The sequence below is a fragment of the Sorex fumeus genome, unplaced genomic scaffold, assembly GCF_029834395.1.
Source record: "Sorex fumeus unplaced genomic scaffold, SorFum_2.1 ptg000043l, whole genome shotgun sequence".
Taxonomy (NCBI): Eukaryota; Metazoa; Chordata; class Mammalia; order Eulipotyphla; family Soricidae; genus Sorex; species Sorex fumeus.
The window spans coordinates 8,698,843-8,722,767 of record NW_026606100.1 but is presented as its reverse complement, the minus strand read 5'-3'; the positions used below and the strand labels follow the sequence as shown (position 1 = coordinate 8,722,767).

General features: G+C 36.2%; 1 protein-coding gene across 1 annotated transcript in view; it reads left to right on the top strand.

Annotated features, from left to right (window-relative positions):
- PTEN (phosphatase and tensin homolog) overlaps positions 1-23,925 on the top strand; it is a 103,481-nt gene that overhangs the window by 65,572 nt on the left and 13,984 nt on the right. The window contains exons 6-7 of the mRNA XM_056120825.1: positions 2,081-2,319; positions 20,745-20,886. Coding sequence (XP_055976800.1) covers positions 2,081-2,319; positions 20,745-20,886 — 381 coding nt within the window. The remainder of the gene's footprint in view (positions 1-2,080; positions 2,320-20,744; positions 20,887-23,925) is intronic.

Genomic DNA, 23,925 nt, shown 5'->3' with positions numbered 1-23,925 from the left:
TGTTTTGTTTTGGTTATACCCAGTGGTGCCCAGGGACTATTCCTGGATTGGAACTTAGGAACTCAGAGATGCTCAGAAAAGTATGTGTCAGGGATTGCATGCAGGACTCCCAGAGATACAAGTATCAAATGAACTCACTGGCAAGTAGTGTTAAAATTTTTAGACTGCAGTAGTATGAGGAGAGCTAGTAAAATACAAAATGGGCTAGCGCAATGGTACAGTGGGTAGGGCGCTTACCTTCTTGTGGATGACCGAGGTTCAGTCCCTGGCATCCCATATGGTCCCCCAAGCACTGCCAAAAGTAATTCCTGAATGCCGAGCCAGGAGTAATACCTGAGCAACAAGCAACACTGGGTGTGGCTCTCCTCCCCGAAAAATAAAGTAAAATGTTTGATGTGGTGTCAGAGCAATAGTACAGTGGATAGAGCATTAAAAAAATATATATAAGAATAGTCTAATAGAGAGTCCCAAACTAACAATAAAAGGACAGGATCATTCTTACTTTTGAAAACATTATAAGAAAAAAGCAGAATGATAATTTATGGAGGAATATGGCCTAAAAGATAGGAAAGAGTATAATAATACAGGTAAAGTACTATACCTGATAGATGAAAGCAGGGTGCTTTCAAAAAGTGGGGTTTTCTCGGTTACTGTAAATCAGTTTTTCTCAGAGTTCACAAAAACTTGGTTTTGTTTTTGTGAAACCACTTGAATCATGAATATATTGGAATGTTTAAAAGCTTGAGGCGTTGCTGTGATAGTTTGAAAGAAAAACTGGGAGCCATGAATTAGAGACTGATGCTATTGTACCTCCTTAAAATCTAGATGAGGCTTGGAGATAGCCCAGAGGGCTGCAGCATATTTTGCATCCAGCAAACCAGGTTCCATCTGTGGTCCTCTAGGTACCAAGCCAGGTGGAGCCTCAGGAGCACCACTGTGTGTAACCCCAAAACCAGATTAAATAAATTATAGAATAGACTTTCAGATGGTTTGAGTTGAAGCACTAAATGACTGGGAACCATTTTAGAGTCAGTAAGATAGCTTCTTTTTTCATGAATTTAGTTAGGCTAAGGCTACTGTTTATTAGGCAAATCATGCTGTATTTGAGGTTTTATATCTTTTTTTTTTTTTGCTTTTTTTGGGGGTTACACCCGGCAATGTACAGGGGTTACTCCTGGCTCTGCGCTCAGGAATTACCCATGGCGGTGCTCAGGGGACCATATAGGATGCTGGGAATCAAACCCGGGTCGGCCGCATGCAAGGCAAATGCCCTACCCGCTGTGCTATTGCTCCAGCCCCGGTTTTATATCTTTAAGTAGACATTTAATAGATTTTCCATGGAAATTCTTGTGTTGCAGTGAGAAAGTATAGATGGAATGACAGTCTAGTAAGCTAGATGACTAATTGAAAGCAACCATGATGATTCTCTGTAACTGGTCTGTAGAGGGAAATCTGTCACACCAAGAGATTTAACTGGAAGACCGTATCGTGACTATAAGGAATAGAGAAGTTTGGCTTTATTAATAATTCTTGTGAAAATGCCAAAACTTTGTTTGACATACTTTATACTACAATTATATACTTTTTACAAAGAATATTTTAGTATTTTGTAAATGGCTGTAAAGTCATGTGATTATAACACAATTGCAAAACATCTTGACCACTTACTGGCATTTTAATTTATAAAGTATAAATTATACTCTTTTAAATTTTTCATTCAGAGTAATTTTTGAAATCCTTAGAAAACATGTTTTATTCTGGTACAGTATTATTAAAACATTGCTCCCTTATTGAGAAATGTATTGAGAGCTTTGACAAGAGGTCCATGTTATTTTTCATTTTGGGTTTACCTCAACCGATTTTTTGCTACCATTCCATAGCAGTGTATTATATAATAGCTCTCCTTTCTAATGAATAATTTTAAGAGTCATTGATACTGTTCTTCTTTAGTAAAATTTGAGACAATGATTTTTGTTTTTTTTTAATATAAAGTTCATAAGTAACATAGCTAAAGTGAAACTTATTTCAATAAACAATTAAGGAGAGATTTTTTATTCTGAGTTTATCTTTTTTACTATAGTTGCACAGTATCCTTTTGAAGACCATAATCCACCACAGCTAGAACTTATCAAACCCTTTTGTGAAGATCTTGACCAATGGCTAAGTGAAGATGACAATCACGTTGCAGCAATTCACTGTAAAGCTGGAAAGGGACGAACTGGTGTAATGATTTGTGCATATTTGTTGCATCGAGGCAAATTTTTAAAGGCACAAGAGGCCCTAGATTTCTATGGAGAAGTAAGGACCAGAGACAAAAAGGTAAGTTATAGTTAATGATTTTTCTTTTGTAATTCTGGAAATTTAAATTAAATTTAAACATCTGTTTAAAAACATTTTTGGTAATTCTTATATCTTTATTCTAAAGATATGGTCACGTATACTTTAATAGTCATGTGAGCAAAAGTCTTGATTCCATTCACTTTTTCTCTTTATGCTAGCAGTTTCTGTCTCTTCATGCTAGCAGTTTCATATCTTCGAAGCTAATTTTACTGATTAACTTTTTTGCTTATTTGTCCTCATAAAATTCTTACCAAGTTCCTAAAATAGCATATTGAAAGTAAGTTTTGTTATTTTTTAAGTTGAATTTGATATTTTCAAGCTTGCTTGAGATTAAAAGGTATTTAGATTGATAACTTGGATGCCTTTACCAAGTCAAGTTTATCTTTATAAAGATTATGGTTTGTAAAACAACAAAAATATGCTTTTATATAAATATCATTTGTAATTAAGTTAAGAATCTCCTTATTCAAAAAACTAAAGACTATTGAAAGTGACAAATGTAATATGTACAGTAATTTGAAAGTATTTATTTGCAAAAATTGGTGGTAATTTGCAAACAGCAAATTAGGGAGAACTTCTACAGTGATTTTCAAGGGTTTTCTTTTTTTAATAGTGTGACAACACATTCTTGCATTTCTTGCATTTTGTTTTGTTTCTAGTTTTTGGGCCATGTCCAGTGATGCTCAGGGTATACTCATTGCTCTGCACTCAGGAATCACTGCAGTGCTTTTGGGGACCAGATGGGTTGCCTCGTGTCAAATCTGGATTGGCCGCGTGCAAAGCAAGAGCCCTGTGCACTGTGCTATCTCTCTAGCTCATGCTTCCATTTCTGATGAAAATTTTTATTTATTTCTTTGTCTTCAAAAAGGGGAAAACTTTAACCCATTCTGGATATATGGAAAACCTCATTTAGAGAACTATTGAGGTAGACATTACACCCTTATGTGATCATATGATTTTTTTTTTTTTTTTTTTTTGGTAGGAAGGTGTTTTAGTTTTAGGCCGCAGCTGGAGGTGCTCAGGGCGTTTATTCCTGGCTCAGTACTTAGGGATCACTTTTGGTTGGGCTTACGGGACCTATATGCAGTGCTGGGGTTTGCTGTGTTTGCCAGCACTATCTGTCTTTGTGTCTGTCTGTCTCTCTATCTCTTTTTCTTTCCCTTTTCCTTTCTCTTTCTCTTTCTCTTATTCTCTTTTCTCTTTCTCCCCCTCCCCTTCCCTTCTCTCCCTCCCTCCCTTCCTATTAAACCATTGTGAATTACACAGTTATAAAGTTGTGCATGATTGGGTTTTGATCACACAATCTTCCAATACCTTTCCCTTGACCAGTGTACATTTCCCACAACCAGTGTCCCCGGTTTACCTCCTTCCACCCTCGTCTCCTCTTTCCCACCTTTCTTCCCTCCTGCTTTGGGCATTTTGGTTTGCAGTACAGGTACTGAAGGTTATCCCATATATCCCTTTACCTTCTTTAGCACTCAGTTCTTGGCCAGAGTGATTATTCCCAACGATATTGTCATAGTGGGTCCTTCTCTATACTAACTGCCCCCCCCCCCACCCCCTCCCCGCATTGGTGCAAGCTTCCAACTGTGGACCAGTTCTTCTGTGCCTCATTTCTACTGTCCTTAGGTAATTGGATTTTATTTTTAATTTTCTGCTGGGTAGTTGCATTGATTTCTTTTTCCATTCCATCCTTATCTATCTCATTTCATTTGTCTTTGTGACTTTAAAAATTATGTCACTATTCATTTGTGATAGTTTGTAAAAGTTGAATTGATCATTAATAGATTGCCTTACATTTCTGCGTATTGTGTGCACCCTGGAATGATAGTACTGAAATGAATTCCAGAGCAGAGGACTGGAGATGTTGACACTGGTTCATCTCTTCAGGGAAACACTTGCTTTTACTGATTAAAAATATAGAAGGTAAATTGTTCTATACTTTGAGAATAAATGTTGGGCACTATTGGTTAAAGAGACTGAATTAGAAGAAAACCATAGAGAAGTGGGTCAAATTAAAGTACATTTATAAAAGCAGTGGTAGAAATTTAAAATAGGGTCACTGAACAGCAAGCATTTTGATAGTTAAAAAAAAATCAGGTAAAAAGAATTTGTAATAGGTACTGGGGAAATGATTCAAAGGGCTGGAGTGCATGCTTTCCATACAGGATCCCAATTTGATCCTCAATCAGCACCTGGTCACCAAATACAGAGCTGTGAGTCACCTCTGAGCACTGCTATAGTACAGGCCTCAAACAAACAAATTATTTCAAAGAACCTTTGTATTGTGGAGCTAGAACACTAGATTAAACTAGAGGTTTAAAAACTGTGTATGTTGTATTCCCTTACAAAATGTAACATCTATAAATATCTCCAGTAAAAGTATACACAGTATACACATTTTTGCTTATAGTTCTTAATTGCACTGAAAATTATCTTAGCATAGTAATTTTTTTCTCATTTTTGTTTTCATGTAAAAATCAGTTGCAAATAAATTTAGAGATGCATATTAGCCAAAATTAAATTTTAGTGTTCTCAATAGTAGTGAAAAGGCTGCTTTAATTTTGATTGTTAAGAAAAATGATACATTGAAGCTATGCCATTGTCTTTCACTTGGCAACTTAGATGGCACCATTGATAGCCAGTCAGTTCTCACTTTGCTTTTGGTTGAAACAAGAACTGAAAGCCCTATTGCATAGAAAAATGGGAGCAAATGTAATCTGTAGAATCTTGCCAGATGAAAAGTAAGCTTGTGTCAAGAATTAAGGATAGGCCAAAAAGCACATGAAAAAGGGCTCTACATGAGTAATATTCAGGGAGATGCAAATGAAAACAATGAGATAGCATACCACAAAGATTGACACACATCAAAAACCATGAGTGTTGGCTTGGATGAGGAGGACCTTAATTCATTGCTGGTTGAGAATGACGATTGGTTAAACCTTTCTAGAAAATAATATCCATATGATCCAGCAATTCTGTTTCTGGGAATAGACCCTAGGGACCCAAAACACAATACAGAAAAGCCATCTGCACTCTGTGTTCATGACAGCGCTATTCACAAGAGCCAGAATCTGGAAAGAACCCAAGTGCCCCAGCACAGATGAATGAATAAAGAAACTGTGGTACATCTACACAGTGGAACATTATGCAGCTGTTAGGAAAAATGAAGTCATGAAATTTGCTTATGCGTGAATGGACTTGGAGAGTGTCATGCTAAGTGAAACCAGAGGGAGAAGGACAAATAGAATGATTGCACTCATTTATGGGATATAAAAAAAAACCTCAACAACATAGTATGTGAATAATACCCCATAAATACAAGGGCTAGGAAGACTTGTCCACGGTTAGGAAGCTTGCCACAAAGTGGGAGAGGGAGTACAATTAGGACAGAAGGGATGGATCACGATGGCAGTCATAGTTAGAAATGATCACTCTGGACAAAAACTGAGTTGTGAAAGGAGGTAGAGTGATATGCATGATACCCTTTCAGTAACAGTATTGCAAACCATAGTACCTAAGAAGAAAATGAGATGGGAGTGGAGATAGGAAGGAAAGAAGGGAGGGATGGAGGCTGCAGGGGTGGAGGGTGGGAGGCAGGGAAACTAAGGACATTGGTGTCAGAAAATGTGCACTGGTGAAGGGATGGGTGTTGGAACATTGTGTGGCTGAAACTCAGTCATGAACACCTTTGTATATCTCATGATGATTCCATAAGTTTCCAAAGAGTATTCACAAGTAGAATTTTTAAAAATTGTGTTACTATTTGATGAAAATTAGTGACTGGGTAATAATTTGAAAGGAAGTAGTATTTTTCAATTCTTATATGACCTGCTTCATGGTATAAAATCCCATTCTTTTTTTTGAATGCACAAAATTCTTTGGTAGAGATAATGCACTGGTGTTTCATGTTCTAACCTACAGACATGTTGGATGATTCCTAAGGAATTTGTCTTCTTCATTTTCAGTTGTGGCTTTATTTCCTTCTTTGACATTATAGCCAGCAACTCCAGAGTGTGACTTGATCTGTTATTTTAAGTTGGGAACAAATAAATGTTTCTGCCTGTTCTTTTCTAATTAAACTTTGCTTTCATGTGTTCAAACTTTCCCCTTCATCCCTTCTCTTACTCGTCTATCCCATACTAATGTGTCCATGTACTGTCTGATAGAGGTTGCTTCTTGAGAAAAGTTGGCCATTTGCTTTTGATAGTGAAATCTAGACATACAAGATTTGGGACATTCCATCCTGTCATGTTTAGGGATCAGAGTGAAACTCAGGAGCCTGGGATGTGAGAAGCATAGACTTTGTATGAGTGAGATTCATGTTTGAGCTGTAATAAACATACAAAATTCCAAGAATATATAAACTTCATTATATTTTATTTTGTCTGTTTCTAGTTTAAGTTTGAGCCAAGAGAAATTGCCATAAAAAAGTAAGGAAGTATTTTAACTTGTTGGTGGGAAAATATTTTAGTGATCACAGCCTTTATAGTGGATGATTTTAAGAGTTAATGAGACAGTTTTTACAGAAAAGTTGGAAAATTTCGTGAGGCAGTTCTCTTTGTAGAGGAAGTATATTTAATGAAATGGTAAGCCTTATGAGAAGCTGTTGTGAAGTACCTTAGAAAGCTATTTACGGTGAATAAAAATAATAAAATTATGAAATTTTATTTTTTGCAGCAATTTTTCATATTATAGGTGTAAAGTTAGACCCCAAAAGAACATGCTTTGATTATGATTTTTCAAACAATTGATGACAGCATTTTGAGTAGATGTGATTCTCCTGACAGGTTGTTGAAATTCTTCCACACTGTCAAGTCCACAAGCCCTAAAATGACAAAAGAATTCTGAGACATTTCAGTTACCTCTGAAAGGGTCAAAGATTATGTAACACAGATGAAATTGATCTGTTTTGACAAGGCTTCTCACTTTATACTCATCTTTATAAATGCTGTGGCATTTAACGATCCTTGATTTAATTAGAACAAGGAGAATAGGGCTTGTTGATCTTAAAATACCATTAGGCTCCCTTAAATTCTTTGCAATTTAATTGTCCCTAAACTTTCAAATATATCACATGTACTTAATAGACTGCTAGTGAAATAATGTATTTTTAATCTTTAATTGATATAATTGTTGTCATCTTAAGAAAACTTAGCTTAGGTATAGTAAAACTATTGTTGTATGGCTGTGGAATTCTACCAGAGAATAGCTTAAATATAATTGGTTATCCCAGAGTACTTTTATTTTTGAAACATTTGATATTAGATTTATTACTTTATCAATATTTCATCTTAGATTTAATCTGTGATTTCTGTTTGGTAATTCTGTCACTGATACAAGAGATTTATGCAATGCATCCACTTTTTATATTATATGAAATGTTTTTAATGTTCTTGTATCAATTTTAATTATAGAGAAACATTAAGAAGTTGAAAAATAATTACTATTTTTTGTGACATTGATTTAGCAACAGAATGGTTCTTTTCCTATTTCTCATTTTCTTCCTCTACTTCCCTCTGTTTTGATAAAAGAAGTGCCAGTTGTCATATTTTGGTAAAGGGTTTGTAGACTTTGCTGAGACTCTCCTCAAAATAATTTGGCCCAGAGTCTTGATAATCCCTCAGTGGACTTGGTACAAAATATATTACATAGTGGTAAGCATCATCTGACCATAAAATAGGCCATTGTATTGGTAATACCCAAACAATACTTTTAAGTTTTGAATGTTGCCAAGAAGTCAGAGTACAATTAATACCTCCTTTGATGAAAAACCTGTTCTGAGAACAAGATAACTGCTTGAGGGGAGGAAGATTCCTTCTATCTTAATAATTAAAGCAACAACAATATTGTTATAGGAGGCATAACTGCATATGTAGTTTTGAGCATATAACAAATTGTTACAAAACTCTACTATTATCTAGCTCTCCTTTTCCCATGAAAGCATCACATAGGCCTGACAATTCTCAGGAGGATTGCGTGTAGTCCAATGACTCATCCTCTCTGTATCTGTACTTATGTTTTATATTTATAATAGCGAACTTAAAATATGTTTTATAAACTAGGGGTGGGCTATAAACTGAGATAGTTCATGTGGAAGAGCATGTGCTTAGTATCTGTGAGGTCCTTCATAATTCATGCCTCCCTTACCCCTAGCACCATGGTATATGGCCCTGTAAAATATTTCTATAAATTATGGACAAAGAATGAAGACATCCTGGGGCTGGAGAGTTAATACAGGGGTTTACGTGCCTACCTTGCATATAGAAGACCCCAGTTTGATACTGGGCACTCTATATATGGTCCCTAAGTACTGCCAAGCATAAAGCATAAATACATCATACTTTCCTGAGCAAAAAGCCCAGGAGTAAGCCCTGAGCATCTCAGAGTGGTGCCTAATTTTCCCTGCCTCCCCCAAAAAGAATTTAAGCATTTGATGAATTATCATAAGTATATTTATGTATTTTGGAAGAATGATTAGGTAATGTTTCTGAATTTAACATGACAATTTATCTCAAATCTTTTCTAAAATTTCATGAAAATATGCAGTGATTTTTTTTTTTAATTAAAATTTTAGGACAGTGATTTGAGCTTTTGACTTTCGTTATTGAAGCAAAAGTTTGGGATACAAGTTTATATAATTTTATGATTTATGTATACAAATGTATTAGACTTTGAGACTTAAGTCTTACAATAATAATAATAGATATTAAGTTTATTGTAAATAATTTTAAGAGGGAAAATTTTCTAGGTTCTCTGAATAATTTTAATAGCTTAATTATAGTAATAGACTATTTTTTACTAAATTACTTCATATAGGGCTGGAGCGATAGCACAGCGGGTAAGGCATTTACCTTACACACAGCCAACATGGCTGACCTGAGTTCGATTCCTCCACCCCTCTCAGAGAGCCCGACAAGCAACTGAGAGTATCTCGCCCACACAGCAGAGCCTGGCAAGCTACCCGTGATGTATTCTATATGCCAAACACAGTAACAAGTCTCACAATGTTACTGGGCCCGCTCGAGCAAATCGATGAACAATGGCAGAACCATGACCATGACCAGGGCTGGATCGATAGCACAGTGGTAGGGTGTTTGCCTTGCACACAGCCAGCCCGGCCAAGCCGGGTTCGATTCCTCCGCCCCTCTTGGAGTGCCTGGCAAGCTACCGAGAGTATCTTGCCTGCACAGCAAAGCCTGGGAAGCTCCCCGTGACGTATTCAATACGCCAAACACAGTAACAAGTCTCAAAATGGAGATGTTACTGGGCCCGGGCTCAAGCAAAATCGATGAACAGTGGGAGGACAGTATTTGTTTTGTGTTTACCTCATATAATTATTATATATTATTTGTATATTATATAATTATCTAGTGAAATTTTCCCAATTTTCAACAATAAAATAAGATTTAAAATTTTTTTTAAATTGAATCACCGTGAGATGCAGTTATAAAACTTTCATGTTTGAGTTTCAGTCATACAATGATCTAACACCCATCCCTCCATCAGTGCACAACAAGATTTTTTAAAATCCTCTTTTTTACTTTTTCAGAAGTTCCTAATAGAACATTTAAGTTTTTTTTTTTTAATATATCCTCTGATATAGGAGTTTAAGCCTCTTATTCAACTTTACATTCAAGATTTTGCACTGTGAAAACTCAGTAATTTTCTAATTAGGCTCATTCTAAGTGATAGATCTGTAAAGTCTTTTCCAGGCCATTTATATATGTAATTATTCAAAATTGTATCTTCTGATCTCAAACCAAATATTCTTTGTGTCACATTGTTTTTCTGACAGTTTTTTTTTTTAAGTTGTTTTGGTTCCTAAAGTAAAAATAGAAAATTAGGGTCTGGAAAGATAGAATAGCAGGTATGGCTCTTGCTTTGCCTGTGACTGACCAGCATTCAGTTTCTGGCAGCCCACAAGGTGCCCTGAGCCTACCAGGAGTGATCACTGAGCACAAAGCCAGGAGTTAAACCCTGAGCACTGCCAGGTGTGACCTCAACTTCCCCTCACCTCTCCAGAAAAAGAAAATCTCTTTAAAATATAGTTGCTCTGTAAGGTGGAGTTCACGCACAATCCAATCAGCTAATTAGTGGCTGAATAAATAGCAGTACTCCTACAAAAAAATATATATATGTTGCTTTATTATAATAAACTATAGTTTCATGTCACAGCAAACCAATTTAAAATAGTGTAAACAAAAGGGCAGACACTTACTGATTTAATATTTTCCCAAAGCTCTGGCATAGATCTAGAAGTTTTAACAAGCATCAGGCTCTCTCTGTCTTACTGTTCTCTAATTTGTTTTCAGGCAGTCTTCTGTAAGTTGTTCCAGCTTTGCATTCTGTATAGCTGCATGAAAAGAGACCCAAGATTTGAGCAAAAATTCCAAGATTAGTTTCTGGTTTACCTGGATTAGGGCTTGTACCAATTCCTCAGCAAACACTCTGGCCAAAGACTTGGAACACTTAAAATCAAAACTAAAGAATGAGGCCTGTTCTCTAACCAACTCGCAGTCTCAGAATGATAAGGATATTGTACTGGGAGAATATCAGGATCTCATTGGGGCAGGGAGGAAAGGACCAGCTCCACCCCCTTCTCATTAGGCATCACGCATCTCGTCAGTGAGAGCCCAAACCTCACTATCCAATGGCGCCTGGAAGATGGCGGTCACCGGCCCGCCAAGGGGGAGCAGTCAGAAGGACAACACCCTTTCCCCCCTGTGGTGGTCCAGCGCCGATAACCCATTGTGGGGACCGGATGCATCTCTGCCAAAAGCCACTGGGTTCCGAGATTTGTTTCTGAGTCTCTGGGATCATGACTGGTTAGCAGTTTGATCAGAAACCAGAGAGACCTTGCCTCCAGTGATATAGCTGAGCTGGAGGTGGTTTGTGAATGTGTCTCCCACATACCTAACTTTTGGCCATTTACTTTCTCGGTAAACTTTGCCCCAAGTTTTTGGGGTCTGGCCAAAGGCACAGCAGCAATTTTGGGGTATCTGGAAGTCTGAAGGCACCATTAGGTTGCTGATGCACTCTCCTCACAGGTACAGATTGACTTGCTGGCGGCACCGTACCCCCAAGTAGTATTATGGTTTTTTTTTTTTTTTTAATACTCCAGGGCCCAAAGCAAATAGTAGGACACTTGTCTTGGGTTCGGTCCCCGGCATCCCATATGGCTCCCAAGTCTCACTAGCCAGAGTAAGCTTTAAGCACCATTGTATGTGGCCCAAAAGTAAAAAACTAAGACAAATCTACACTATGTCTGAATTTACAAATGACACTGAAAAATTCACTAAAGTAGATAGTTATTTTTTAAAACAGGAATTGAGAAAACTATTCTTGTAGAGAATTTATTATAGAGAAAGATGATCTTGGACTGTTGATGCAAAATATGAAGAAAGCATTTCATATCTTGTGTTGTACTCTCAGGCTGTATTCTGGTTTGATAGTATAATGGCAGTGTTTTATATGTTCTGATTTGTTTTGTTTTGATTTTTGGGCCACTCCTGGGTGATACTCAGAGATAACACCTGGAAGTGATCAGGGACCACACATAAATGGTCCTTACTTGGACATACTCTCTCTGGTCCCATTGTGTCCTAGGTTGGAAAGATATGTATAATCTGTACTTTTAAATTTTACAGTTTTTAAGACACTAATTATATACTATAGAGGTTCCAAACTTACTTCTACGCCCTCCCCACTTTCAGAAAAACGTGTCTCAGCACCCCTCTCAATTTACTCTCTGTAAGTAAATAGAAGCATTTCTCAGTTGCACCCTTATTGGTATCATCCTCAAGACAATAAAATAAATAAATGGTGCACTAAAGAAACATCAGGCAAATGTAAATTTCAAAAGCAGGAGAGGATATTAATCTCAGTGTATTTATAGCAAAACACATGGAACTAGACCAAGATTGTCCTCTTAACATAGGTCACATTTAAGAGTGAAGACTTTCGGGGCTTGGGAGCAAGGTCAAAAGTCCTGAACTCATGTTGCATATCTCAGAGCCCAGAGTTTGATTCTTGGCACCATGTAGCCTTGAGCACTGAATAGTCCTGGAGTTTCTCTGGGTGTGGTCCCAAACCCAAACTCAAAAGCCTTATGAATTCAGTGTTGACTATCACATTGAAATATATTGAGCAGAAGCTGGAAGAGAAAAGGAAAAATAGCTATGAATGGAGCAAAAAGCAGGTAGAAAATTAGAGCATGGAGGGATGGTGTAGGCGTTATGGCACATCATCTTGCTGGTCCCATTTTTTTTTATCTCTGGCACAGTGTTGTTCCTGGAGAATGACGGGGTGTAGTTAGTCATGGACAATTTTTATTTTTAATTTATTTTTTAAAATTTATTTTATTCACGAAACACTTTGAGGTACAGTTGTAGACTTACAGATATTTGTGCTTGGGTTTCAGTTATACAGTGATCAAGTACCATCACTCCACCACTGCCCATCTTCTACCACCACTGATCCTAGTACCCCTCCCACCCCCAATCCCTCCACCCCACCCTGCCTTTGTGGCAGGGCATTCCCCTTTGTTCTCTTTCTGCTTTTGTGTGCTGTGGTTTGCAAAAGAGGCAGCGAGAGGCAGTCATGCTCGGTCTATAGTCTACTTTCAACATGCATCTCCCATCCTGGGAAGATCCTCCCAGCACCCTTTACTTGGTGTTCCCTTCTGTGTCTGAGCTGCTGCCTTTTCCCCTAGCGTGTGCGGCTGGCCTCCAAGCCATGGAGTAAACCTCCTGGTACTTATTTCGGCTATTCTTGGGTGTTAGTCTCCTATTTTGTTACTTTATGTTCCCTAGATGAATGCAATCGTTCTATGTTTGTTCCTCTCTTTCTGACTGATTTCGCTTAGCATGATACTTTCCATGTAGTACCACTTGTATGTGAATTTCATGACTTCATCTTTTCTAACAGCTACATAGTACTCCATTGTGTAGATGTACCAAAGTTTCTTTAACCAGTCGTCTGTTCTTGGGCACTCAGGTTTTTTTTCCAGAATCTAGGTATTGTAAACAGTGCTGCAATGAACAAACAAAGTGCAGATGTCAGTTCGACTATACTTTTTTGCCTCTCTGGGATATACCAATCCCAGAAGTGATATTGCTGGGTAAAATGGGAGCTCAAATCCTAATTTTTTGAGAATTGAGTCATGGACAATTTTTAATAATATTTTACAATTGCTCCCTGTCTTGGCAGTCACCAGTCACATGTGGGTTGGCCTAGATAGCTCTTGGCACCACAGGGGCTAGGCAGGACTATATTCCTGGGCCCTCACAATGAAACTACTAGCCTGGTTGGCAAAAATTGCCAAGGCTGGCATTTTGTCACCTGAGCATTGTTTGGGAGCCTACTGGCGCCCCCTCTCCCCCACTTCCCGGTTGAAAAGTAGTGGCATATAATAAAAATAATCTGTAAAATGTTTTTGCCATCCACGAAAAATATCTCTAAAGGAGTAGAAATATCCAAATACCATTTCTTGATTATAATCCAGTAGATTTAGGTTTTCATTTATTTTATTTTTTTGGTATTGTGGTTACATCCAGAGATGCTCAAGGGTTACTCCTGTTTCTGCACTCAGGAATTACTTCAAAGGGATGTTCAGGGTACTTAACGGGTTCCAGAGACTGAACCTGGGTTAGCAGTTTACAAGACAAGTGCTCAAACCTGCTGTACTATTGCTCCATTTTATAGGTATATCTTTTGAAAGGTTTAATTAAATCAAATCACTCATTTGGAAATTTAAAAATCTTGAACATTTTTGGGTCAGTGATAAACTATAAATTCATATTTGAGAACATTAATCTAAAAGGAGATTAATGAAATGAAAATTTAAGTTGGTGAATTAGCAGTCAACCATTTGAATTAATAGTTTTAAGCTCATCAGTGTATAATCTAGTAAAATCAATAAAGGAAAACAAAAGTATTAGAGAAAGGAGTAAATAAATTTTTGAAATGTACAAATGTTTTTGTTGTTGGTGGTAGATTTGAGAAAAGAGATATAATGGATTGGAATATTTCAGTTGGAAATGAACAGCTTTTTTGATACTGTTTTTGGGTCACTCTTGGCGGTGCTTAGTACTTACTCCTGACTGACTACTCAGCAATCACTCCTGGTGGGGCTCAGGGAACTATTTGGGTTGCTGGGGGTCAGGGATCGAACTGGGTCAGCCACATGAAAGGCTACCCTACCTGCTGTGCTCTCTGGCCCAGAAATGGACAGTTTTTAATAAAATGTTACAATTGCTTTAAAGTATAAATCATATATAATTCTATAACATAGAAGCCCTTCAGAAGAACCAGTGTGAAATGCATTTTTAAGTGATTGCTCTCAAATCTTAAAGCAACAAATAATTTTTCTAAATTAATTAGGGTATTAGAAAATTTGTGAAACTTCCCTGGTGATTGCTTACCAAAGCCTTTATAACAAATCTGGTTTTTTAAAAAAGTACAAAAGCAAGAAGATAGCTTGGCCACATGTAAGAACACATGTAACAGAGTTGTCCAAGGTAGAATTGGAAGAGTTGGGTTGTCTTTTTGTTTTGTTGCGGAATTACGTAGTGTGATGATTTTACTCTTACTTGGATTGCATCCAAGAAATTTGAGTGGTAAAAAAATGGATAAATTGGAAGGGTTGGAGCTAGCTCAAAGGGCTACTGCACATGCTTTCATATAGGCTCAATCCTAGGAATTACTTGGTCTCCTTAGTACCACTGGGAGTGGTCTCGAAGTAGTGGTGAGGTTTATCCCTAACATCCCACCCCCCAATTGGAGAAAATATTATAGTTCATAGAAACTGTCAGTTATTAGCAAGATTTAGGAGGCGACCAAATTAGAAAGCGACAGGAAATTAGAAGTGGTATTTTGAGAGGTATTTCAGAGTCCTAACCTGGATTTTGGTGTTGGAATAGCTGTGTGGAATCAGTACGATTATTCTGTGTGCGCTTTAACTTCTGGTTTATATGCATTTTGTGTGTTTATTGTGTGTGCACGTATGCTCATGTTTATGTATATTTAAGGTAGTTGATACAATGACTGATAAACAAATCTCTTCCTCACCTTACTATTTTACCTATACTGTGGTGCTAGTGGTTGAGCATAAACTCTGGAACTAGAGTGCTGGCATGAAGTCTATTTCCATTATTTATAAGATATATAAGGGCTGGAGTGATGGCACTGCGGATAAGGCGTTTGCCTTGCACAGGACCGACGTGGCTGACCCGGGTTCGATTCCTCCGCCCCTCTCGGAGAGCCCGGCCAGCTACCGAGAGTATCTCGCCAGCATGGCAAAGCCTGGCAAGCTCCCCGTGGCGTATTCGATACGCCAAACACAGTAAAAGAAGTCTCATAATGGAGACGGTACTGGGCCTGCTCAAGCAAATCGATGAACAATGGGAGGACAGTGCTACAGCTGCTACAGATACATGTTTTTATTCGATCTATAAAACAGTATTACCAGTAATGCCCCCTTTTTTAACTTAAGAAAAATTTCAGAATAATGCTGATAACACAGTTGAAGTGCAGTAAATAGTGGTAGTAGTGGTTTTACGCTCAGGTATTGGAGCAAGCAGTGTATACTTTCACAGAAATAAATGGTAGATTAATGCAAGAATATGAAAGTTTTGATTTGGGGCTATGTGATGTGCTTTTGAGATTTTCAACTAGAAAGATATAGCCAAATAGCACTGCACTGTAGCACTGTTGTTACTGCGTTTGGTATATCGAATACATCGCGGGGAGCTTGCCAGGCTTTGCTGAGCGGGCGAGATACTCTTGGTAGCTTGCCAGGCACTCCAAGAGGGGTATAGGAATTGAACCAGGGTCGCCTGCGTCAGCTGCATGCGAGGCAAACGTCCTACCCGCTGTGCTATTGCTCCAGCCCAATAGCCAAGTAATGGGAATTTTTGTAAATTAATTTAAAGTCACATTGAAATATAAAACTTTTAAAAGTAAGTGCAAAAGATTGACAATTACCATGTACGGTTGTCTTAAAGAAGATAGATCTATGATAAAAGTTTTGAGGTTTGTCTATATTTAGGGACAAGAAGAAAGACATCCAGCCAGTTATGTGAAGAGAGATTCTTTTAAGAGAGTGTGTCCTGTGTCCTAGGGCCATGGGAAGCAAGACTTTTTTTTTTTTTAAATGGCACTTAAAAAGAAAGCCTAGGATTAGGAAACAGCAGGAAGTTTGGTTTTGAAAGCACTAATGACTACTAAGAAATCAGTTGTATAAAAATGGTTTTCTGTGCTTTAAGTAAAGACTATTCTTTGAGTGTCCTCTCCTGTATGCAGAGAGGATATCGTTTAAGAGTTTAGGGGTTTGGCTTTGAATTGTTAGCTGCTTTTGGATAAAGACTGTATTAGTTGAGCTTATTATTAAGAGGAGTCAGCTTTTACTGAACTTTTAGTAAGAGAATTAAAGCGAAATGCCAGAGAGGTGATAATAGAGAAGTTGATAAAACAGAACCTTTGTAAACAAGAGGGACTTCTATAAAATATCAGGAATGAAAAGTTGGAAGAAGCAAATTTTGAATTGACTGACTTCTGGGTTCCAGGTGAAGTATGAGCAGAATTCATTGAAGAGTGATATTTGGAACAAGATAGAAAGAGAAGTGGTGTGAATAGTGTGCTGAGGTCTTGTGATCAAGAGTGTAAGAAGTTGTTGAATGATATGGGATGGGTAAGACTGAGTAAAGAATTAGGTAGATGGACTACCTCATAGCACTGCACTGTATTAGGTAGCACCAAGAATGTAGCCTTCCCTCCTTTCTTGTAAACTTGAAGGGAATGAAGGCACTGTTGACTGTTTGAGATGATGGCCCTAAGAGTGTGGTATTCTGATAAACTGAAGATTGCTAAATTAAGTTGTTTTGAAAGTTATATATGAGAAAAAAAGGCTAAAAATGTAATTTTTTTACAGCAGAAAAAAAATGTATAGAGAGTAGAACTATACCTTTGGGTTGACCATAAAAATTCTTGGTTAGAATATAATTTGTTAGAGAATAAGATAATTTTATTAATTCTTGGTTAGAGAATAAGATAATTTTATTAATCTTAGTGTAAATGAAAATAGGAAAATTAAAAAAATTTTTTCTTTAAAAATTTGAAGTGGTACTTTAATCTCTAACAGCTTTAGGTGAGACCCTTTTTATATGTGTAAAAAAATTTTTTGAGATCAGTAAAATACTAATTTCTTTGATTCTTTTGTTAATTTTGATACTTGATAGTATGGTTAGGACACTTAATTTGCACTTGGTGACCCTTCTACATACAGTCCCTGAGCACTACTGGGTGGCCCAAAACACAAATCAAAAAGATATTTGAAATCCAGTCTCTATATTCAAAGTGTTAACGTGTGATATTTGAAATCCAGTCTCTATACTCAAAGTGTTATGTGTAATTTTACATGAATTATTGTTCTCGGTATATGCATTCATGAAGAATTTGTATTATAAATTGTAGACATTTCAATTTTTTATTTCAAATCCTACAGTTAGCTCTATTCATTGTATTGTTAATTAAAATTTACTAACTATACTAACTACGTTGTGGCTTTAGAGAACAGATTAGTGTGTGGGGGAGATGTTAAGGTTGATTTCATACACATTTGGGCCTTTTAAGCTTTTTGTTTCTTTCAGTCTGTACATTTTGAAATTGAGCTACTGGCACATTACAAATTGATAAAAATTTCGAAGTTAAAATACAGAATCCCTGGGACAGAGAAATAATGTAGTGGATAAGACACTTGACTTGCATGCCCAGCACCAAATACAGTCCCAACAGAGCACAACTGGGTGTGACACAAACACTCTGCCCCAAAAGTACAGAAACCTTAATTGTGTAAAGTGAAAATATTTTTATTTTTCAATTGTCCTTTTAATTACTTTTCTTTGAATTGTGTAATCAATGTTCAGCTCATACATAAACTACTTATGTAATGTTGACTGCTAATTGATTCAGACTTTTTAATAGTAACCTAGCCCTCTTATGTAAAAATTTACAAAGTGTGTATAAACAATTCCAGATTGATAATATTATTAATCATGCTTATTAATCACTTGCTACACGAGTAGATATAAAGCTTTGCTACGTGAGTAGATATAAGGCTTTGAAAACCTTTGATTTCACACACCTCAAAAGAGATTTCAGTTATTTCACTAAACTCCAAGCAATTTGATAACTTAATCTTCTTATATACTTGCCTTGACTTAAATTTTTTTAATTTTGTTGAATTTTTGACTAGAAAATAAATTTTCTTACGAAAAGTTTTCCCCTTCTGTCTTCTGTTTCCCTCAACCTGCCTTGTAGTTCTCTATTTTATCTTGATCAGTGTGAATGGCAAGTTATTTGCTGGAATGGTATAAATAATGTATATATAATAAACAGTTTTAATTGTGGGTGTAAGTAGGAGGGTGTTTAATGGTGATGCATTAAAAAAGGTTAAAATAGTTCATTTTTTAAAAGAGGGACCATTTTTAAGTTTAAATTTTAATGGTAAATTTTATATTAACTTTGGGAACAGTTCTTCAAAGTAATACTACTTTACTATTGTTCATTAAGAAAAATAACATAGAACCAAAATTCCATGTTTACCAATGCCACAACTTAAGTATATACAGAATTTTCAGAAATTTTAAATTAGAATTTGTATAACATTTTCAAGTTTTAGAATACTTTTGTGTAACTGCATTTGGTGTTTGATCCTCCTGAGAATCCTGTGGAAAAGGTAGGGTGTTTTTTTTTCATAGTCTTCATTTTCCTGAGGAAACAAATCTACGCCTTTGTTTTGATTTTCAGTATTTAAATCTGAATTTAAAGCCTAAATGTGATCTTTGCACTATGGTCAAAATCTTAAATTATTTGTCCTGATTAAAAAGGCTTTTATCTTTAAAAAAGTGTTCTGTATATTGTAGTTTAATAAAATTATGCTAACATTAACAAAAAAGAAAAATAAAAGAAAAATTTAGGTCAGGGATGTAGCTTAGCAATAGAATATTTGCATTGCATGTATGAGGCCATGAGTATAATCTCTGACACTGCAAAATACAAAGCAAGACAAGCAAAAAAATACCCTATTGAAAAAAACTATATGTATCTGGCTTCTAACATATTTGTCTATAAAACTCACATAAGTGAACCATATACTTGAAAGAAGAGAGACAATTTCTGTTTAAAGTTTTAAAAACATTGGGGGAGATTCAAATGTCAATAATAACTTAGAAATATTGTAGGGCTGGAGAGAGAAAACAGCCAGCAGAGTGCTTGCCTTGTGTGTGGCTGAGCTGGGCCTGATTCCTAGTGCTGTGTATGGTGCCTTGAGCATTTCAGGAATAATCCCTGAGCACAGAGCCAGAAGTAGGCCCTGAACATGGTTGAGTATGACTTAAACCACTCCACCCCAACCCCAAAAACAAAAGAGAAAAGAGTAGTTAAGTTTTTTTTCGTGTTGAGCATACTTTTAAGGTTTTGAATATTACTTTTAACTGCCAAGCTTCTTAATGTTACTTGCCTTTTATCTCCAAGTTAAATATTTGAATATTTCTGATTGCATTATGTATTAGGATAAGAAATCTCAAATAAGTGCTCTCATACTTCATTTATTTGGTATCTTTAGTGAATGCATAGCCTCACAGTGATTTTTTTCTTTAGGTAAGCTAGTATTCCCTTTTAAGTGCTACCTCAATATATTGCTGTATATATGTTTATTTAGAGAGTGAGATGATAACGTTCATAATACTTAAAATTTATAAACATGATGCATTTTTCTTGTTTATTTAATAAAGAAATGTATGTAGCTTGGGGACACCTGTAAATATTTGTTACAGGACGATTGATGCATTTATGTCAGCTACATACTTTTGTTTTGTGATTGAGTGTTACCTTTTCTGGATACTATTGCTGCTTTTTAAAGGCTATATGCCTTTATGTAGTATGCTGATTTTGATGTGCTTTTCCCGGAAAATGGGTGACCACGTTTTTGAGGAATTTGTGTGTTTAATAAGAGCTGTAAACCTTGAGGGAGTCTTTCATGTCAAACTGAAGAATGGAGAACTTTTACACTTATTTGGGATAAGCAGTGATCTTGGCTTATTGGGTTTATGGATCAAAGCATTAGTATGGCTGTTGTCCAAATGAGTTTGTAATAATTGTATTTTAAGAGAGAAAGTTTGTTCTGGTATGTTCCTTTGTGTTGATGTTGCTCTGATTTACTCTATTATTGAGTTTAAATATTAATCACTTGATCAAGTTTCTAATGTATATCTGTTTTTAGTGGGTAAACCCAGCTACCGTTTATAATTTAGTGAAATAACTATAACGGAACTTTTCTTTTGAATTTGGCTTTTCTTTTCCTTTTTTTTTCTTTTTCTTTTTTTTTTTTTTCTGTCCACCAGGGAGTAACTATTCCCAGTCAGAGGCGCTATGTGTATTATTATAGCTACCTGTTAAAGAATCATCTGGATTATAGACCAGTGGCACTGTTGTTTCACAAGATGATGTTTGAAACTATTCCAATGTTCAGTGGCGGAACTTGCAGTAAGTGCTCTAAATTCTCATCCTTCCATGTATTGGAATATTTTTCTTAATGTATCTAGAAGTTTATTTTTTAAAAAGTTTAGAAGAAAATTTACCACATTTAAAAATGTTTGTAGGAGTGTCATATTTCTGAATTATCTGAATGACTTTAGCTCAGTTCTTCAGTACTTTGGACTAAGATGGTCAAGAATAAAGGATTTTAATGTTTTTCAAACCAAATTATATCTATGAAAGAAATATCTGCTGTAATCCTCAAATACAGCTCAAATTCTGACAAGACGAGTAATAACTTATTCCCATCAGAGATCTAACATGAAAGTAGTAGTGGGATTCGTCAGTTTACTGGACTAGAGCAAGGACTAGTGTCTTATTATATTAGGAACATTAGAAATTGACAGCAAGATGAAAGAAAATGGACAATAAAAGGACAAATTGGTAAGACATGGTGACAAGCTGAAATATATTGAATAAATAGGTATGAGTCAGAGTATTGATTGTTAAAGAAAATGTAGATTTAAATCCAGTTCCAGTGCTTCTTGTAAAAGTACTATTTAACCCCAGGCACATCAACTTTTTCTCTGTGTTTGCTCATGAATAAAATGAAGATATTTTAATGTTGAAGATTTTCTAGATAAATATTAACTAGAGCTCATGTCATTGATAGCTATCTTTAATTTATTTCTCCCTAAAAAACTAACCTCACTAGACCAAAGCCAGTCATCCTGATCTTGTTCTGATTCTTCCCTTTTGTCAGAGTTCTTAGCTAAACTTATAAATGAAATCGTAATACTTCTCTCTAAAATAGTTGAGGAAAGGTGAGATAAGGCAGTATTATGCAGTTCTCTAAGAGTTTACTAGTGCTGTGGTTTTCCATGCCAAGTTTTTCTATTAGTTTCTACCTTAGAAGTATTATATATATATTACGTATATAATATATATATATATTTATGGGTCTGGGAAGATAATACAGTAGGTGGATTATTTGCCCTGCACGCTGCTGACCTTGGTACCCTGTATGGTCTCCCAAGCTCTGCAAAGAGTGATCCCTGAGCATAGAATCAGGAGTAAGCCCTGAGCACCTTCGTGGTTGGCTCACCCTCGCTCCACTGCCACCCCCCCCCTCCAAAAAAAAGTACATTTTATATAGAGTGCATTTATTTATTTGTATTTCTTGAGGACTTAGAAGGTAACTCATTGGTTGAGCACTTGTTTTGTATGCATGAGCCCCTGGGTTTGATTCCTGGTTGCCCGACCCCTGACCCTCCTCCCCATCACCATAAAACTTCTTTCAATATTTTATATTGAAATTAATCTTTCATGATTTTTTTAGTGGTTATAGTTCTTACGTTTTGTTTCCTAAAAGCACATACATAATTTAGAAAATTTCTGTCCCTCAACTTAAAGCTTGAAAATTAGTTTCTTGACGCTACTTAGATAGGTGTGCTCACCATCATCAGATCTTTTTAGATCAAGGCACCTTTATCAAAGACAAATTTATTCATATAGCATGTGAAGGCTTCTAAGAGATGTTATTGAAGGGGCCACAATATGAATCAATAGCAAAATTCATGTCTTAAAGGCACGAGACTTGGATTTGATCTCTCTGGTGTTGCAAACTGACAGGACCAGTGAGATAGCATAGGGTGAGGCACCTATCTTGTGTGTAGCTGACCCATGTCCACCACATGGTTCCTCTGTGTAAGGCCAGATGTAACCCTGGATGCCCCTGAGCGCTACCAGATGACCCAGAAAATTCCTGACACCTCAGGACCAAAGCAGCACTGCATTCTTGGGCTCCCTCTCATATTAAACCTCCATACTGATTGGCTGAGAATCGTCAGGAGAAGCCCCTGCCACTCTGAGCATCTCTTTAGAGCCCCCCCGCGCCCCCCCCCCCCAAAAAAAAAAACACTAAGAGAGGTTATTCATGCTTTCATCATCTCAGTGCAGATTTTAAAATTGTTGGATGCAAGGCACTGGACTGTGAGATGTGACTGACTTAGGAACATAACATCATAAAAAAGGAAAAAGGAAAGAAATACTCAGGCTCTCCGTATATAGTATAGATACCAACATAGGAAAAACTTTCGGGAGATAATGAGAGAGAACCTTCAGTTTATTTATTATACCTAATACATTTTTTTACGTTGACCTTCCTAGCAAAAATTTTCTGTCACGTCTGTGCCTTGCCTGAATTTAAATGAATTATTATTATGGTTGTTTCCTAGTGTTGCATTTTAAAATTACTGCATACTGAAATCTTTTTTAATCTTTATAATTTTTAGTTGTCTGTTAGACTCTGATTTAATTGTATAAAAAACACTTATTACATAAATAGTATACAATTAAATGTAAGGTTATATATCTAGGTTATAATTGCCATATTCAGAAAATAAATTTTGGGAGAATTGTCATAGTTTTGTGAAGGAAGTTCATGTGTTCTTGAATATTGGAGAAAGTAGTTTAAATTAGCATTAAATCTGAAGGAAATAAAGGCAATGGAAAACTTCAATCAAACATTAGGAAGAAATGCTGGCTAAGAAATTGACAAGACAGTGAGATGAGTGGAACTTGTGACTAGCTGTTAAAGGAGCCTGGATTACCAGTATTGATGTGACTTTGAAATAGTAACAAGTTGTAATTCTTGAGGCTCAAGCTGTATATTATATATAATTCTATATGTGTAGAAATCATTGCAAGAGAGGGAAATGGTAGAAAGTAAATTAGTTATATGATTTACTTTAAGCCACCAATGCTTGGTAATTATGTGGGATTTGATTTGTCTTGTTTGTTCTTTTGACCACTTATATCTTAAGATCTTGTCCAAGCTTTGATTTTTGTCAGAATACTTTGTAGAAGAAGGAGGAAAGAACGCTGTATATCTGAGACTTGGGTACGTGATTGTTGATACCGGTAGCATATTTTATATTAGGTGAAAGTGAACTGTTGATATAAAGATACAGTAGGTACTTGGAAAATATGGGTTGTAGTTTTATGTGAGGGAATAATTTCAGAAGTAGCTTAAAGAGGCATAATAGT